Source organism: Mytilus edulis, chromosome 9 (genome assembly GCF_963676685.1).
Source record: "Mytilus edulis chromosome 9, xbMytEdul2.2, whole genome shotgun sequence".
In the NCBI taxonomy this organism is placed as follows: Eukaryota; Metazoa; Mollusca; class Bivalvia; order Mytilida; family Mytilidae; genus Mytilus; species Mytilus edulis.
In genome coordinates this window covers 78,974,653-78,994,902 of record NC_092352.1, presented here as the reverse complement: position 1 = coordinate 78,994,902, position 20,250 = coordinate 78,974,653, and the positions used below count along the sequence as shown (strand labels likewise).

At 31.1% G+C, this 20,250-nt stretch overlaps 1 protein-coding gene across 2 annotated transcripts in view; it reads right to left on the bottom strand.

Moving 5' to 3' along the window:
• Positions 1-541: 541 nt before the first annotated feature.
• Positions 542-20,250, bottom strand: part of LOC139489127 (uncharacterized) — a 30,217-nt gene continuing 10,508 nt past the window's right edge. The window contains exons 5-9 of one of the 2 annotated variants that reach the window (XM_071275259.1): positions 9,265-9,387; positions 8,187-8,345; positions 6,967-7,245; positions 5,778-5,854; positions 542-5,042 (exon numbers count right to left, since the gene is read on the bottom strand). In XM_071275259.1, the coding sequence (XP_071131360.1) occupies positions 5,010-5,042; positions 5,778-5,854; positions 6,967-7,245; positions 8,187-8,345; positions 9,265-9,387 (671 nt within the window). In that variant the 3' untranslated portion in view covers positions 542-5,009. The remainder of the gene's footprint in view (positions 5,043-5,777; positions 5,855-6,966; positions 7,246-8,186; positions 8,346-9,264; positions 9,388-20,250) is intronic. The other variant, XM_071275258.1, reaches the window with a different exon arrangement.

Below are 20,250 nucleotides of genomic sequence, written 5' to 3'. Positions count from 1 at the left end.
GTTGTCTCATTGGCACTCATATCACATCTTCTTATTAACTGAATAATGGCTTCGAAAGATGTCGAGAAAAAGTTTTTAGATGAACAGATGTATTATTAAAAGGACAAAGCGATGAAAAAACATTGGTAAAATAAAATAAATTAAAAAAACGTAAATGAACCTCGTTCCTCATGAAAGGGTTAACTGTTAATTTTTAACCTGTGGCATCCGTTAGGTTGTAAAAGTTTAAAATAGATCTCAAAAGGGGACGTCAAAATAAGAGAAAAGAAGATACACACAAAATGGGGCTAAGATCTAAATAACAACTGCATTTAGCCTTTGTCCTTCAAATGGTAACAATGTCATTCTCAGAGAAATTGCATACACAATTATATAATTAGTATAGTATTACCATGTATGGAAACGCTGTTGAAATGTTACTACATAGATAAGTAACCTTTACAGTTAAACAGCTAAAATCAGAAGTATATTTCATGAAAATAGAACGAACGTTTTACACAAATATAGAGCATCACGTATTTCCGTTCGAATGATCAAATTGTTATGTTGTAGATATTTTTATTGTCATTTTTTAAAACAATACGACATATAACATTTGCGTTAACAATATTCGGATATAAACGACTATATAAACGACTCTAAAATGTTCTTTGAAATATTTTTCTTCAATGAAATTCTGCAACTTTAATTTAGTTCTATAAAATAAGTCGCCGTCACGTAAAATTGACCCCATGTTTTTTGTCAAAAAAAAAAAAATATCAGCCGCGTTCATTCGAGATGATGTTTTTCATTTAGCGGAAGTAAAATCCTGTCCAAATATCCTCTACTGTCATACAGTCTGTACCTTTTATTGTGTTTGCACTGTATAATCCTGGCCTTCACATTTTTCAAGAGTATTTACATGAGGATCCCTTATTCCATAACATTCGTTACTCTCCGGTAATATCATTGTCATTGATGATACATTTTCCCGCGCTTTTTACATAAAGATGATGAAAAGCTCCGAGAGACACACGAAAATGGAGAGCGCTTGGAACTCCACGGCAACATTTTCGGTAATAACAATGTCAGATTCCACCATACAAAATAATCTTGGATTATGTGAAGGTCAAGATTATACAGTGCAAACACAATAAAAGTGGCTGATAAAATTATGAATACGAGTAACAGCTACCAATTGTTGACCAACAAAAGAGTAATTTCATTTTGCAGTTAAGAAGTTTATGAAGACAAAAGTAAACTCACACAAATACTGAACTCCGATGAAAATTTAATCGGAAAGTCCCTAATCAAATGACAAAATCAAATGCAAAAAAACATCAAACGAAAGGATTTGCGAGCATTCATTGATACGGTATTTTATCCTGGACGATATTGTTCCAAGTTCAAATTATTTGTGACAGTACCAATGTCTTAAAATAACAAAGATAGAACAAAACAATAAATAAAAAGAAATTTTAGACTGACAGACAGATACCATAATCATACTAATAGTTATAGTCAGAGCTTGTTTCTCTCTATATATAAAAACAAGAAAACAATATAGTTTATTCAGAATCATAAAATACAAAACATTACAATTTGTAAATAAAACATTTTACATAAAATCCATAATTAATATGCAGCTATAAAAATAATTAATACGAAATTCCATCGACGAAAATCATATCAATGGAAAAAATGGCCCATATTGCCACAAGTTCAAAACGTTTGTAACCGCTATCAAAACCAAAGTCTTAAAATAACAAAACAAAAAACAAAAAACGATAAAAAAAATTGTTGTATGAAAAAATATCAGACTGAAGATAAGGCACCAGGATTTTAATTTAATACGCCAGACGTGCGTTTCGTCTACATAAGACTCATCAGTGACGCTCAGGTCAAAATAATTAAAAAGCCAAACAAGTACAAAGTTAAAAAGCATTGAGGTTCGAAAATTCCAAAAAGTTCTGTTGAATACGTCTAACTTAAGGTAATCTACTCCTGGGATAAGAAAATCCTTAGTTTTTCCAAAAGTTCAAAGTTTGGTTAACAGGAAAATAAAAAAAAAGATTACCATATAATTGAAATTCGTGTCTGTCAACACCGAAGTGCCGACTTCAAACGAGAAATAGCCAAAAAGAGACAGCACGACGACTATGTAAACAGAAAAAGGCACACAACCATTGTGTATAGTAATCTAGAAAACACCCTAGCTTGACAAATGTGAAATAAATGAAATGAAAAAACTAATGACTTCATTCGTGTTTAAAGAAAATTAAAATGGTACAAAAAACGTTAGTCAACAACCAACGCTAACCTTTTAATTACAGGTTATTGACTTATATATTGCACTTATCGAATGGTTCATTGTTGAATATGTTTTTGAGCGTTCAACCGTTCCTCACCAGGTGTAACAGAACAATATAAAACGCACTAAAGAACCTTTGGGAAGGACTTGACTCATCAAATGGTAAAAAAAAAAAAATACACAAAATTTACAAAAGGAGTGAAAACAATCTTACCAAAACCTTTTTTCATCACAAAAAATTAAACAAAAACAATAATACATCAGCTGAGTACAATATGTGTTATGATAAATAAAGACAAAAACGACAATAATCAGTTATCTGAATAAAGACGAAATTTCAGCTAAAGTAAGACAGTAAAAATATACAGTGAAATTGTCTAAACATCTTAAAAACACTTAGTTCACGGTATTTTATCAAACTTCCATTACTGTATTGATAAGATTGCAAAACTTCATCTAAGTTTTATACTGAATGTAAGGTCAACAGTGGTTCAGTCCTTGTAAAAGTTAAAAACAAAATAATTGCGAGTTGTTACATTTGAAATTTGCCATAACAGTAAAAGGATCCTATGTTCATTCGTGACTTTGCTATCATGCACATCTGTTTTGGTTCTACACTCTTTTGGTGTACTTAACATATTATTATTGCGCGGTCGTGCATTGTTCGTTTTCTGCTTTATTGAATTTGTAGATTTACATAAGCTTTTTGAAATTCAATTTAGCTGTACATTTATTGCAAATCTTTTAATTACATTTTACAGGGTAAACGACAGGAAAATAAAAAAAAAAACAATATCTTAGCAGAAACTAGAAATAACTACATGTATATGATTTAAGAAACAATATTTATCTACAAAAGTTTATTCACCACTTTCAGACAGAAAATTGTTTGAAAACTTAAATAGTTTGCAGAAACATTGATATTTTCCAATGCATATGAAATATAATACATAAAACAGTAAAGAAGGAAAAGATTTTTTCCAATGCACATACACAATTATACATATAATAATAAACATGATAAAAAAGGTAAAGAAAACACAAATGAATTGAAAAAAATAAATAAAATAAATTTATAAAAATAAATCCTGTACACATTTTATATGACCTAAAACTGGTCAACGAATATTCTTTGGTCTGGTAGGGGTATTTAATTTCTTTATTCATTAATTTTTTAGATCAATTTTCTCTATTCTTTATACATTCTGCCTGTCTTCTCTATTAGGTATTTTTCAGCACCCCATTTTTTCCTATTCCCTTTATAGTCACTTTTTAAGTTTATTATCTACTGTTTATTCCCTTTATTCTGTTCTTTTTGCCCATTGTTTTCTATTCTGTAAAATCCATCCAGACTCTTATGAATAGAAACGGCCTTGTATACCTAGTTTACTTCTCGATGATAAACTGAATTAAAACTATTCATTTTTTTAGAATCCCAATTTGTGACAGAAGAATCGATATTTTAAAATTGAACCTTAGCATATTAAATATAGTCATTCTGAAACTGTAAGACAGTTCGTTCTAAATTGGCAAGAAACGTCGTCAGATTCGCGTTAGCGATTATCAGGCAACAGGTTCAAAGTAGACGATTTCCTTTTCTTTTGGAGTTTTTCTTGTATTCGGCAATGGTTTGGCTAATTGATATGGTGATATCAATGCCGATTTGGTATTCATTCTGTGTGTTCTTTTTAGTCCTTTGCTTTCTATGAGATGTTCAGATGCCAAGTTGCTGCACCTGTTAGTATTAACAAGAAGAGACGCAAACTCGTAATGAACAGGAAGACCATGACGCTCATTGGATTCAATAAGTAATGACTGAGTATTAGCTGCAGGCCTTCCGACTGCATTTGGTATGTCGTATTCGTCCTCAGTGGTAGCTACTGTCTGTCGTCGAATCTTTTTGATAGATTTTGGAATTTTTAGTAATTTTGATTTAATTCCCTTTCTTGTCAGTTTTCTTAGCAACTTACTTCCTCTTCCTTTTGCCTTTTCATTTTCGGACGTTGGTACTTGAGGTGTAGCATAAATGTTGTTGTCCATATCTTCACCTGTAATACTGTTGTGCAGAATAATGTCAGGTGGATTTTCAGTCTTGCGTAAAGACGTTTCAATATCACGTGACCGGTTTGTTTCCGCAATACTTAACCCCCTGCCGCCTGTCATTGTAAACCCCCCTATACCAACTGGCAAACTTGGTCGATATTTATAATTAATCCACGGTTCGGTTTTTCTTTTTTGTTTCTTCTCGAGTGTTGGTTGATCATAGACATACTGTTTATGATTGATCACGGTCTCTTCGTATGCCTCTGTGTTTGATGTGTCATGACGACGAAAATTTGTCGAACGAAATCCGAACGAAAATCTCTTTTTCTTACTTGGTTTGAGTTTAGAGTTTTCTTTACTGTTTTCAGTTAATTTACCCCACGGGTCTTCATATTTTACACTGTCGTCATCGTTGCTTTCTTGTACGTTCTGGTCCATTGTTTTGTCAGTACAAAAGTTCAGTTCTTGATAACCTGATACACAAGCTTGCCTAACAGTAGGTAGGTTTGTCTTCGAATATATTCCTGCTTCATCATAAATGTGTTGATTTATATGTAACATCGACAGATTGTTTTTGTGGAATACAGCTTTTTGATTTGATGGGTCTAGATATACAGGTCGATTTTCTTTGCAATTATCTGTATCATCGCTCATATGTTCTGGCTTTACATTTTGTTTATTTGATAGCTGTCCATCCCTGTTTAGAGCTCTATTCCTATTAAGCATAACATATAAAATTGAGATGTTGTATGATACCAGAGACCAAATGACAACTGCAAAACAACTGTTCTATTCTAGACAGTACATGATTTCTGGATTCTCAGCAAAAGTGTGTTAAAATTATTTACATGGATTGTTTTACTCACAACAATGTGTTTTGCATTTTCATAAATAAGGTTTTTAACAATGTTTGTGATTCCTTTACACTTTAAGTGTCAAGTTGCATGTTAGTGTTATTATTTCCTCTTGCCATATTATTGATATTGTTAATATCATGTGCGCTATTTATACATTCGTACATGTAGTGATTGCATGATACGATGTAAAAAATGAATGTAAATTGTTGAAAACATCGAAAAGTTGTTTTTGTTGCCATTTGAACAGTTTTATTATATTTTCATTTCGAAATAAGAGATAATAAACGTATGTATTACTCCTTTTTGTAAAGTTATATACTGCATAAGTACTAGAAAACTATTGCAATTCACTTGGTATTGATAAGAATTTATTAGAAAAATAATTAGCAATACGTTTTACGTCGAAAACGAAGTACAATGTAAGACACAAGATTTTTTTCTTGTACCAATCTGATGTTATATTTCAATTTAATTAAAGAATAATTAATGATTTTAAAAAGTTTTGTTTAAAAAAATTAATACTTGTGAAATTAATACCTATAACTAAATTGAACAGGATGGTAAATAGTTTTAAAGAAATAGTTTACTTGCCATTTTTCTCTTATCTTGAACAAACACACCAAAAGCACCAAAATGGATACGCAGGACGAAAAAATACCTAGTACTGTAAAACAATTGAACGTACATTTAATTTCAAAATAATAATATTTCAAACCTTAATTAATGTACATTTATTACAGTTTTACATATATTCATGGATCAGATCTAACATTTTTAATCTGAGCGTCGCTGATGAATCTTATGTAGACAAAACGCGAGTATATCGTATTAAATCATCGGCCTGGTACCTTTGATAACTAGTATCAAATGGTGTCAGAAGAACCGTTCTAAAACTGTTCAGGAAGTTCTCATGACACATTTCAACAATTTCTGACAAAAGCTGGTTTACATTAGAACATTTTAGACAAATTTACTAATTATATAAAGAACTGATAATGCCAGATCTTCCAATGAACAGATTATGGCAGTTATATCTTTTTCTTTAGCAAAAATAAATAGATGGGTACAACTGCCGATGGGAATAGACACTAGAGTTCATATGAAGTGAATGTACGCAACTATTTGCAACTATACTGCCTTTAACAACGATAGTAATGGGTATTTTCTTATTTTTTTAAATAGTTTTTCTTTACAGATATGTTACCACCTGTTACTGTCATATATAAAAGAGTATATGCTTATCGAGCAGGAGCAATTGAAGTCACCACTGGTTTTGATTTTTGTTGAGTTTGTGTTTGACATCATATGGACTTGCTTTTTCGATATTTGTTTCGTTCAATCACGTTGTCAGCTTGTCTTAGACTTATACGTTTTGAATAACCCCTTCGAATATTTTTTTATTTTTTGATTAATTCATCATCAAGAATATTGCGATCATTTTACATTTCCTTTAATTTTGTTTTATTTTGATTATTGGGTGTGAAGATGTGATTGTTTGTTTTTTAATTTATATATATATATAAAAAGAAGATGTGGTGTGATTGCCAATGAGACAACTGTCCACAATAGACCAAAATGACACAGAAATTAACAACTATAGGTCACCATACGGCCTTCAACAATGAGCAAAGTCCATGTAAGGCTTTTTGTCCTTTTCTTGTATTTTTTGTTCATTTGTTTCAGTTTTTGTCCGTTATACGGATACTTTCAAATTTTTTTTTCTGTTAGCTTCATTAGTTTTGATTTGTATGTGTTGATGTTCAGAAGCATACTGACCAACGCAAAATATACCACAACTTAGGTCATCATTGTGTTTTTCACTCTTCATTGATTTCGACAAAGAATCAGATTGTGTGACGATTTCTTCTTTCGCAAAAAGCGTTGATATTTTTGTGGGAAGATTTGCGGATGTCGCTGTTAGCGTAGATCTTTCAGTTGTCATTTTGTCCAGTTCTAAAGTTGTCTCACGTATTGCTGTGGACTGTTGTTTGTAAATGCCTTGTGTTGATTTCACAGGAATAGGTCCAGTAGTAGTTGATTGATGAACAGTGCTCTCTTCTAAATTATAGATATACACAATGTGAAATTATATTAACTATTAAATATTAGTAATAACTTTTACAACTTATTACAATATCCATCTTATATTAGTTCGGTACCATTTTTCCACATATTGATTTAAGTTTTTACTATTATCAGTTTTCGCACAATATTGGACAGATATATCTTCCCTAATAAACGAATGACAGATACGATCTATATTCGCATTACACCATCCAAGACAATTCAAGCCATCTTTGAAATTAGGATTAAAAAAATGTCAAATTCTACTTTACTCTATGTCCCTACAAAATGAAACAGAATAATATATTTTAGTTGTTATGTGCTTGTTGTTTATTTGGTAAATTTCTTTTTTAAATCATACCCTTAATGTATGAATGAAATTGTTTCATATTAGTCTTATAGGTGCCTTTCATTGGCAAATATATGATATGGGCTTTTGTCATTGCTGAAAGCCTTACGGTTTACTATAATTACTAACATGTTTATTTACATTTTGGTCGATAGTTGTCTCATTTGCGATCATGCAACATCTCCGGGGGATCCCTATCTTTTACATACATCTTACCCTTTTATCATTCATCGATTTTAACAATGAACACAGGAATAACAACAACACACTATACGACATTGAAACATCATTCCCTTATTTTAGGAAAACTTAAGGTTTTACGTTTTAATTGATTAAAAATAAAGACAATGCATGTAGACTCTTATTTCTAATGCAACAAACAATGCCCTGTAGTTGTTAATATCTAAATCATTTTTGTGGAGAGCTGTCTCGTTGGCAATTATACAACTTTTTCTTATTTTTATATAATGCCAAACAATAACACAGGTTACACTGTACATTGTTTTATATTGTATTTTTGTTTAACTAGTTAACTTGTTTACAATTATTTATAATATTTTTATGATTAAAGAGATGTAAATACCGTGATGGAAAACAAGTTGCCTAAATGTTCCAGCCCAGTAATACGTGTTGTTCGTTGCCATTTGAGGTAGACTTTCGTTTGAGTTTATCAATCTACTGTGTAAATTTTCACAAAAATGCTTTGCACTTTTGAATGGCAATTTCTGTACAGCAGGTTTATCTAAAAAAACATGCATATTTTAGGTGGTTGCTTGGAAATCATTTTCAAACTAAGGAGGAATCATTTGTTGTGAAATACGCCTCCATTGTTTTAAAGACAAACACATTCAATATAAGATAATCAAGAATAGACACTAATTTGCTGGAACTTAAACATTGTTCAATATTGAGAGTTGTGATTTAACTTGATAAACTCATCATAGATACAAGGTTTAAATTTTGTATTTGCGCCATGGCTAGACGCGCGTTTCGTCTATATAAGACTCATCAGTGACGCTCGGATAAATAAAAGTTAACAAAGGCCAAATAAAAGTTTCGAACTGTACCAAGTCAGTAAATATGGACCGTAACAAACATAAACTAGTTCAGTAATAATGGACGTCATACCAAACTCAAAAATATATAATTACTATAAAAATAATTTTTTGACCAAATTGAGGAATTTTTAGATTCAATTGTATTTCTAAAAACGATATCTTATGAACTCAAGAAGCAAACACATTTCGTCTAGCGCACGACAGGGATTGACTTGTTAATCGGATCAATAAATTATTATGAGAATTTTCAAAAATGATAGAATAAATAGACAAGCATATTTGTTTTCTTTTGAAGATGTTGATTGACCCGACTAAGAATGTTTTCACTTGAATTTTGGTTGATAGTTGTTGCGATCATATCACATCTCCTTATTCTTATAAAGTATACTCTGAAATGATGATGGATTTCATGTTTTTTTCTCTCGCGTATACGACAAACCTTTTCCTTATGCTTGATACATGTATTTGATTTTAATATTACTTTATATATCAAAATATGTAATTAAAAAGATTCACAAAGCAATAGCACTTTAGATCAACAGATGAACATGTAACTTGTGTTGCCAAGTGTTTGAATTGTGGGAAAGATATATTTATACATACCTCGTCCGCTGCATATGAAAGGGACAGCCTTGTTACATGGCATTTGTTTGATGTCCTTATGCATTATGTGTCGACTGACAGATAGACAGTCAAAGTTCTGATCTTTCACATTGGGAGGTAAATCTGTATTTCAAACGTAGAAAATTAATCGACGAAATCCTCACATGTGACTTAAAAATACTATATACATGTGAACCATTTCGGGGCCTTTTATATATGACTATGCAGTTTGTACTTTGCTCTTTGTTGAAGGCCGTACGGTGATCTACAGTTGTTGATATATATTTTTCATTTGGTCTCTTGTGAAGAGTTATCTCATTGACATTTGTACCACATCTTCTTATTTATATTCTGATTGAAGCTAAATAATGAATAAACGTGCTGGTTCAACCTTGTGTTAACGCTTTAACAGTTAGCTGTAGTAGGATTTAACAAATAGTGTGCATACATGATTTATTTATTTGCTTTAATCGTCTTTGAACTAGCTTTAAGTAAATGTGACTACTCTTAGACTTGTAATCTGTATTTGTATTGTTGTGGGGATGTATAAAATATTTTTCTTCTGTCTGTAGTACATATACAAATCACTGATTATTCAAATAAATGATGCAAAAATCAACGTTAAACTGTATACAGCAACATCAGAGAAACACCAGAACTTGCAACTATTTTACTGGATGCTTACTTCTTATTCACTTACCCTTTTCACGCCTGTATATATTGACATAATGCATATCAGTGGAACCACAGTACATTTTGTCTGTATAGTCGGGACATCTTCTTTGACATTTGTTCGACTTGCTTTCCTCCAAGTCCTTAAATTTTCCATCATTAAAACAGAAACATCCGGAATCCTAAACAACAAATACACGTACTCTGTTTACTATTTGAATGCAAAATGTCGAAGAAATTTTCTTCCAAATTCCAAGGAATAATGTAATTCTATTAGTTGGAATGAATTATACCTTTGCATGTCATTGAAAAAAAGCTCATCATAGATATATACCAGGACTGAATTTTGTATATACGCCAGACGCACGTTTCGTCTACAAAAGACTCATCAGTGACGCTCGAATCCAAAAAAGTTAAAAAGGCCAAATAAAGTACGAAGTTGAAAGCGCATACCGATACAGAGATTAATTTTTCTCATCGAAGGATCAAATACAAATACAAATACTTCGCAAAGAACGTGCTTTGTTTTCATCATTTCGAATTTTCAACTTTCTGTATTATTATACTGATGTAAATTACGAGCAACTGCATTATCGTATTTTATTATCTTATTCGAATAAACAATTCTGTAACATGTAACCAGTTAAAAACTTATTTGAAAGTAATTTTGAACCATGAACTAATTCATAGATATTGTATTAAATCATTATTAACATATTGACTTAAATATACAAATTGAGAATTGAATTTGGGTCCTTCGGTTTCTGCTAGAAATTTGTCTCGTTCGCAATGATATCGCATCACTAAGGTGCAAGCAGGTTTTGTTCGATAATATTCGGAAGGTAATTATTTCTATTTAAAACACTTGCCAGTAGTGCGAAGAAATTCCAATTTCTACACTGTCTTGAACATATTTTAGGTTGATTGTTGGTTATGTTTGTCCTTTTGACGGATGTAGAATCTCTCAATCCATTAACACCGAAACAACCTAGAAAAAGAATATATTTGAATATATAAGTATTTTATCATGGCAATGGTAAAAAGCGAAATTACAAAAAAAACGAACTTCAAAAAAAATTCAAAGCGGAATAAAATGTCAAAAATCAAAGCTGAAAACACCAATAGAGTTGAAACGAAGTGTCATATTCCTGACTTGGTACAGGCATTAACTTGTTCTACTTATCTGGCGTCTAACACAATGGTTTACCTAAATTTCAGTGTATGATTCTTTAAAGTAAAAAAAATATTGAATTTTAAAAGACCAATCATCTTTTACGAGTGCATGGTTTTGAATACATTTTTTGCTTCTCAATTTTGTAAAAAATGATTGGTTTTTAAAGGCAAACATGAAAAACATTTTGATTCTTTTGAAAATTTAAACAATTGGGATACTTTTTGTAAGTTATTTAAAGATTTTTTTCTGGTGTTTTTTGTAATTTATTAAAATTACGAATACAACTGTTCATTCCAAACATTTCCACAAAATAGGAGACACAAAATCTTCTCAAACGAAGTTCGTAGCAATGCAAATTTATATAAATCAAACCATTAGGTAACACTACATTTTTTTCTTTAGATAAGGTTATTTTATACGGATGAAATCTTTTTTCATTCTATCTGGTTCATTAAGAAAAATATTTCTCTACAATATTGAATATCAAAAAATTCTTTTGTTGAATTTCCTTTTATCACTAAAAATATGAATATTGTTCATTGAAAGGCATAATAACTACACAGTGAGTGTAAATTTTAATGCAACAAGACTAAAACTTCCTACTAATCAAGAACACGTCGAACGAATTATTATATGAAATATAACCGATATAACATTATATAATTTGTCATGTTTAACAATAAAATGTATGTTTTTTTTAAGTCCACAGGTCATGTTACAGGAAAGATTTTATCATATTTACCTAAATGAGTCATCCATTTGGTTTTCCAAAATTTCTGTGAATCTTTATGTTGTACTTTTACAAAATCTGGAACAAATTAGGTACTATTGCACTAAAAAACATGTTATGGCATATCTATCTTTTATTCACTAAGCACTTAACATTTGTATATGCCCCGTCTACAAAAGGAAAGGGGCATTATTTAATATGTGTGTTCCTCTGTTCTTTCATCTGTCTCAGGCCAGTATTCCGTTATAGTCTTTGGTCATGGTAGATAATTATGATGTTGTGATCAACGTTACCTGTTTGAGGCGTTATAGTTATGCTACTTATTAATTTATCGGCAGTAATTTGACGACTTGTAGTGTTAAAAAGGCATGGTCTTTTCTCTAAATTATCAATCATCAAGAATTGTAATTTATCCATTATTTTAAATAATAGTTTTTGATTCTCTTCTTTAGCAATGTTTAGATTATCACATAGAAACATCGATTATGAGTAAAAGTACACTTTAACTAGTCAAAGTGATATCATTCAAAGAATATTATGCTTACCGATCGTGATGTAGAAAATAAAAACAAATGATAAAGTTGCTGTTTTATCCATCGTTGATAAACTATTACTTAAATAACTTTCCTATTATAATATTTGAAACTTCACAAGGAAATATTGTTTATTCTCTCATTGACATCAAGTACTTGTATCATACACGTATATTTGTATCACATTATTTCCGTTAGTGTTTTTTTTCCGAAATCGGACAATATGAAGTAGAACAAGAGCAAATTTTCATACTCTCACAAAAGTATTACTTGTCGAACAAACAATTTGAACGTCAATGAGTTTATAATTGTTAATTGTGTTATGCACAAATTCATTGGTTTTCTTGTTTGAAATTTATTATATATTGTAAGACGGGCCCCTTTGAAGCTTATTTTCGTGTATGGATGTTGCTCATTGTTGAAGAACTATAAACCAGTAATTGTTTAAAGCATTATATATACGCAATAATATCAATAAGATCAGATAAGTTGTATGCAATTATAAGTTCATAAAATAACAGAAATAAAAACAAAACGAATACTAAACAGTATTACATGGTATTTTCCCTATTGGTCTTTGTACATTGTATCAGCCCTCTAGCTTATTATGGGAGTCTTGGGCTGATTACAGGACCAATATAGAAAGTCCATGAAATAATCTATAAGAACACACCCAATGGATTAAGTGTAGGACGTAATAAAAATGTAATAAAAACAAAAACTTGTGAAATATGAAAAAAGTAGTGTCGACAAGGTGTCAATCTGAGGACCTTAAGGATGTACTTAGGTGAGGTTTTGGAATTTGTGTCAGATGTTTCACCCTACAAATGTACGATACAAGGTAAAACAAATTGCCCTATATCACCCATTTATTTTTTCATATACGACTTTGAAAATAGCTAATGCAAGGTCATTTACTAAAACTTTAGCAGATTCTTGATTTTCTTTCTGTAGGATTGGAGACCCAAATAATACCAATGCAAACATTAGGTAAAAGCTCGAGTCAGCTTTGTCCCGCCATATTTGAAAAATCAGATATCCCGAAAAGGAGCTTCATGACCTATTATTATTTATAGCTTATGTTGATGCTTGACTAATGCTCTTCAGACTTACATTAACAATTTAAATTCTTGATTTATTAAATTTCACCTAAGTTCACCCTTAGGTGTACATTACAGTATTTATTAACAAAATCATCTTTAGTAATATTTTGATTGATTAAAAACCAAACAAATATGTTAGTAACGGTAAAGACAATATTCAAGGATTTTACTACCGTGTTATATTGACACTTTGTTGTAATCTGTATATTAAATATATGCAAATAAACTCATCATAGATACCAGGATTACTATGTATATTTACGCCAGACGCGCGTTTCGTCTACAAAAGACTCATCAGTAACGCTCGAATCCCAAAAAGTGCAAAATGCCAAAAAAAGTACGAAGTTGAAGAGCATTGAGTACCAAAATTCCTAATAGTTTTGCCAAATACATACAGCTAGGGTAATTTATTCCTGAGGTAGAAAAAATTTAAAAGTGTTGTTAACAGTTAATTTATGAATGCGACCATTTAAAAGGATTGATGAATATACATGGCATTAATATTTTTCTAAATGGTCAATCAAACTTCCAAACTTAATCTGTGTTTCTATAAAGCATGTAAAGTTTTAAATGATAAGTGAGTGTAATGATACTTCATGAATTAATAATCTGCCAGTCACACATTGTGATGAATTAAGTTTATTGAAATGTATCACATAATTAAAGACACGGGCACGTCCAACTGGGTGGACTACACACACTGTTAGACTGAATTTCTGGACATTAGGAAAAGCACAAAACTTTGTGATTTCAATCTTTAAAAGAATGCACGAAAAGATAAAAGATCAAGAATTGACAATTACATTTCGTTACAGACAATTCACTTAACCCCTATAACTGAATATAAGGTAACACAATTATTCCAACTCTTCCTTTACTTTGAAGTTTAACTAAACTGAATTCAAATGATATTTTACACTGTAAACGACACGATAAATGAGCAAAGCAGAAATTTCATGTAAAATGAAAAACATAATTTATGAAGAAATAACTATCGACAAAAGCTTATCAAACACGTTTAGACATGAATCTGACAAAACACTTTCACAACATTTTGCGTAGACTTTTTTCTCTAATGCACTTATATTTGTAAAAGCAATTAAAATACAATGTCATGTTATTATGAAATAGAAATAAACATAATTTTATAGAAACAAAACAAATTAAAGTAATGAAAAATCAATAACAATAATCTTGTTCACATCTATACTGTCAAGGTTGTGGTTTCATTTCTGAAATCGTTTAACATATAACTCAGTATATATCAATTTTATTGATTGTGTATTTACATTGTGTCATAGATGAAATTCATTCCTTCGGTGTATGTTCACTTGTGTTAATATGTCTTTTGATTGAGTTGAGTCATTTTAATTGATATTTTATAGTGTGTCATTTTGTTTTGTGATGTTACATCATTGTTTTAGGTAAGAATGAAGTTAAAAAACGCTGCATTTGTTTGCTACTTCCCAAAGACTGGAACCTGTTGTTCAGTGGTTTTCGTTTCTTGATGTGGTTATTTTAAAAGACTTAGTGTTTCTCGTTTCTCGTGTTTTATAAAGATTAGACTGTTGATTTTCCCGTTTGAATGGTTTTACACTAGTCATTTATCGGGCACTTTATAGCTTGCTGTTCGTTGTGGGCCAATACTCCGTGTCGAAGACCGTATTTTGACCTACAGTGATTTACTTTTAAAAATTGTGACTTGGATGGCGAGTTATCTCATTGGCACACATACCACATCTGTTCTTATATCAATAAAATGTATAGACCAAAATATTTTCAGCCGGGTTGTCTCCAAACCGACGGTCGTCTGAAGTTCTGTATAATAATAAATGGCTAATATTAGTAATGTACTAGATACATTGCTTTACTTTGCGTTGTTTACTCAATCATACAAAAAATAAAGTTCCGTAGCTGGTTCCGTAGCGTCTTCGTTTTTAAAGGCAGATGTTTGTGTTTTCAATTTGTCTTGAATGTATGACAACTCTGTCCACGATCAATTCGCACCACTCAAAAGCAATCACTTATTATAACAATTTTCATCACTTGATCAAACTAGCAACTTTAAAAAAAAGTAAATGTAACTAACTCGATGAATTTTGTTTAATCACCCATGTCACACAAAGACAGAACTGGCACAAATCGAAAAAAAAAAGAACGCGGTAAAAATGATTTCACTCATTACATAGATGTAGATTATCTTATTTTATTTATTTCCTCCATGTTGAGAGCACCCGTTTACACAGAGACTTTACTTGCACCTTTCGACAAAAAGAGGAAATCAGTACTCCTAACTAGCATTACTGAGAAATGTTTTTAGCATCAGTGTTCTAGTTTGTCGTTTTCTTTTCTGATTAATTTCCTTCATTCATGGCGCACCGACGTAACACCGAGACAGAAGCTTTTAATTTGAATTCAAACTCATATGGAAGAAGAACGGATAGACTAATGAATTACGCAGTTTAAGAAACACGAATCCTACTTGACATTTTCTTGGTGCTTGTGTGTCACCAAGAAAATGTCAAGTAGTCTTCAATCCCGTCTCGCGCCGGTTTTTTCTAGTCCTGTATATATTTCACCTGCCCTGATCAACACAATAATCACAAGAGCCCTTATCAGTGATACCAATATAATGATACATGTTATAATTCAATTCATTATACTAAACATGTGTATGGGAAAACCACGCTAATTTTGATAATAGTACTGTCATACATCATTTTACACACGAATAAGAGCAACCGAGAAACATGCTTTTTTTGTCGATGTTTTAATCAGACTATTTGCAAATATCCGATTGTTTTCCTTAAATCTAAATAAGTGGCGGGAAAATCAGCAATCTAACTTTTTCACATTGGTAAATTTAAAAATTAAGTGAAGTCATTTCTTCAACTGAACGGTAAAACGTTTTTAGATTTCACAGTGAATAAAAGTAGGAGTCAAATTTTACACTTATTAATCAGGCTACATGTTAAAGTAAATGATTCTTTTCCCCTTAATGGTTTCTCGTAGATTCAAAAATGATTTAGACAATTAGTTTGGAGACAAATTTGTTTTCTTTTTTTTTGTTTCTATTTTTCCATCCAGTGCTTTCTATGGTACGTTCCGATGCTAGGATGCTACACTTGTTTGAAAAAGCAAGTGACGATGTGAATTGATAATGCATTGGAAGATCATTACGCTCATTATTGGATTCAGTAAATAAGGGCTGACGATTAACTGTTGGCCGTCCGACAGGATTTAGCGTATCATATTCGTCGTCAGTGGTTGGTACTGTAAGTCGTCAAATCTTTTTTTGCTTAATTTCGAAATTGTAGTATCATGGTTTTAATACCCATGCTTTTAATTGTCATAAAAATGAATTTCTTTTCATTTTGCATTTTCTTTGTTTTAGAAAATCATAGTTGATGTGTAGCATTAGTATTATTTTTATCTGTGTCTGTGGTCGTATTTGGGCGTTTTTCAATAAAAACGTATTTTCTTGTCCCGGCCACTTTAAACAAAATGTGTTTGATCTTTGCAAGTAATTTTTTGTGCAGTCAGCAGTACATTGAATTAGATTTAACATTTTTAAGCAAAGAAACAGTTTATTTTTAGAGGGATTGATAAGATATTGACTCCTGAATGGTCCAAAACAACCAAAATGGCATGTCCCTAGACCGCCCGTTCAACACTCATACTCTAAAATATCGTAAAAAATGAAGAAATAAATGTTATTTTTACTTTACATAAGTTCTTTAATAATTCAAAAGTATGTTTAGAGCGAACATATTTTAATAAACAGCTTTCAATATAGGATTTTTAATTTCAGAAGGTATGTCCCTCACAAAATGTCCACTACGAAACGAAGTCATTAAAATTGCCAATAAACAGTTTTATAAAATCAATGAAATTTTTGTTTGCAAGAGATATAAACATTAGGGTCTAACAAAAGAATTGATGCTTTTATAACGGCAATTAAATTGTTGGTAAGAAAAATTGAGCACATCAAATGGACCAGAGTGACAGTGTATTTTTGTAAATGTCCACTTCGAAACGGGTCAAATATCCTTCAGTATCTGGTTTTAAAATTATGAAAAAATATCAGTGTACAGCTTTATAAATGCTTTGATGAATACAATCAGTCTTGTTACTATTGCAATATAGGGATTGTAGGGGAAAAATAAAACATGCGAATACGTTCCCTACGAAACGGTCCCCTACGAAACAAGTATGGGAGAAAAACGTTTCGTAGTGGACACTACCACTACCATGCAGTCTTTTTTAATCTTTTTTCAATTATATTCGTGCAAAACAAATAACAAGGGTTAGTTCCATGTAATTTTTTATTATGTTTTTATTAACATATAATAGGGTTGATGTCAACTACGAAACGGTTTAGTCCACTACGAAACGCATCAAAATGTCCACCACGTAACATGAGTTGTACCTTCATATGTAAAGTACTGTCTAATCTTTATCGATAAAATGGTTTTCCAATTCAGAAAGAAGTCCTCTACAAAACAGTACACAAATTATGAAAATAATATCATTTTAAAGAATATTTAAGATTGCACTTTTTGTTTACAAACAGGTCTATAATAGAGGTATTCAAAATAACTCTTGATATTAAATTTTAGACAAGTTGATTTTCCATTTTTTTAGTTCTGAAAGTTACGCTTTTATTGAAAAACACCCATTTACACCAAACTTCATGTAGAGTATACATTTTTAATTAGTTTAATGTGATTCCCATTGGTTTCACATTGCCAAATGCCTCTATTCAAATGCATTGATCGTCTCCCTGGTTCCGCCACTGATTACGCCAGAAAAACGTAGGCTGCAGCGGCATGATAAGAGTGTGACGAAGCAGCATTGAGCTGTTTTAAAAGTTGTTTAAAAGATATATATGTAATTGCGAGTTTATTATTTGGAAACATATTGAAGCTTTTGTCAATTCATTAGTTCTGCTTGAAAATAGCTTTGAACCAAGATCAATAACAATATACAACCATGCAGGATACTTTTTACCTATTAGAATGTAATTCCATCTTTTTTTTTTTAATCCAAGATCAGCACATTCCAGATTGCTATGTCAAATATCCAAGTGCAGCAAAAATGACTGGATTACTATCAATGGTTAATAAAATGTCCTTAAAATGTATCTTTATTATTTTCAAGGATAATGAATATATTATAAAGTAAATTAGTTATTCATGTATTCCATTTCAAAGATGTTTTATTTATTTCTATTATCGCATACGATTGTTTTTTTGGCATGTCTTTACCTCTTGTTTCACTTAAGAATTGAATGCTTCTTTTTGTAAATTTATTGGGGTGTAAAAGCGTTGACCGAAGTACATTCTGTATGAAGCGCGGAAGCGCTTCATTCTAAAAATGTACGCACGTTCAACGCTTTTACAACCCTATAAAGTTACAAAAAGAAGCATTCAATACTTATAATTACATTTTTTAGCTATGATCATATATATATCTTTTTATTTAATTCATCTGTGCACTTTATTGTTGGACCACGTGTTATCATGAATGAAAAGTTGTATTGAGCAATGCAACTGCTTACGGAATAACACGTGATGTGCAGTTAGCCAATCAGAATAAAGCATTGTAATGAAACATACATCTTATGTAATTTTATGCTAATGCGACGGAGTGTTTTTAAATTAAATCATATTGAACTTAACAACTACATGTTCGTACATTGCAAATTAATGCTTTTTTATATTTCTAATTGGATTTGACCGCATCTGAGATACTAGTCAAACAATACAATGTACTGCATCCTTTTTATAGTAAAGCATTTACAAGAAAATCATTAATGGAGTAAAGACCAGTGACAATTATTTCTGTGTACCGCCAGTCGACACGGGAAGACATTTTCAAATGAATTTTGTGTTTTGCTGTTTAGCAATGATGATGCTTTGAGAGTTGATCAGGGGTTAATAAAGCTAACAACAGGTTTTTTTTTATAACAAAGCAGTATATCAAGTTCAGACAAATAATTCGGTAAAAAAAAGTTATTTATAATTTTTTTAAATATCAATTTTATTAAAAAAAAATGTTTCTTCTTTAAATATGCATTGTTAAAAAATGCTCGAAAAACCTTGTTTTGTGTAAATTGGACCCACACCAGACCTTCATTGACTATTGAAGGCATGTAGACAAAACATGATTTCAACTACATGTAGACAAAACATGATTTCAACTACATGTAGACAAAACATGATTTTACCTTCATGTAGACAAAACATGATTTTAACTACATGTAAACATTGAGTTTTATCAAAGGGAACGTCATTACTTTTAGTTTACGTGTGAATTACATTAACACAACATAGAGGTTAAGGCAAGGTAGACTGGTCCCATTTGCAATATTCGGTATGTTACACATATACCGACAGCGTATGGGTATCAGCTATTCCCTGGAATGTAGTACCTTAAAGCAATAAACATAAGGTCAATGTAAAGACGGCCTGTGTCTTCACCTGTAACAATATTGTGCAAGAAAATGTCAGCATGATTTTCGTATTTTGTTCTACACGTTTCTATCTTGGGTGAACGGTTTGTGTCCGCAATACTCAACCCCTTGCCGCCTGACATTTTAAATTCCGCTATTCGAACTGGCAAATTTGGTCGGTATTTATAATTTGTCTTTGTTGTTTCTTTGTTAGTATTCGTTGATAATATACATGTACATGCTGTTTATGACTGATCTCAGTCTAATCGTATGTCTCTGCATGGGATGTGTTTTGATGACGTAAATTTGACGAACTCTGA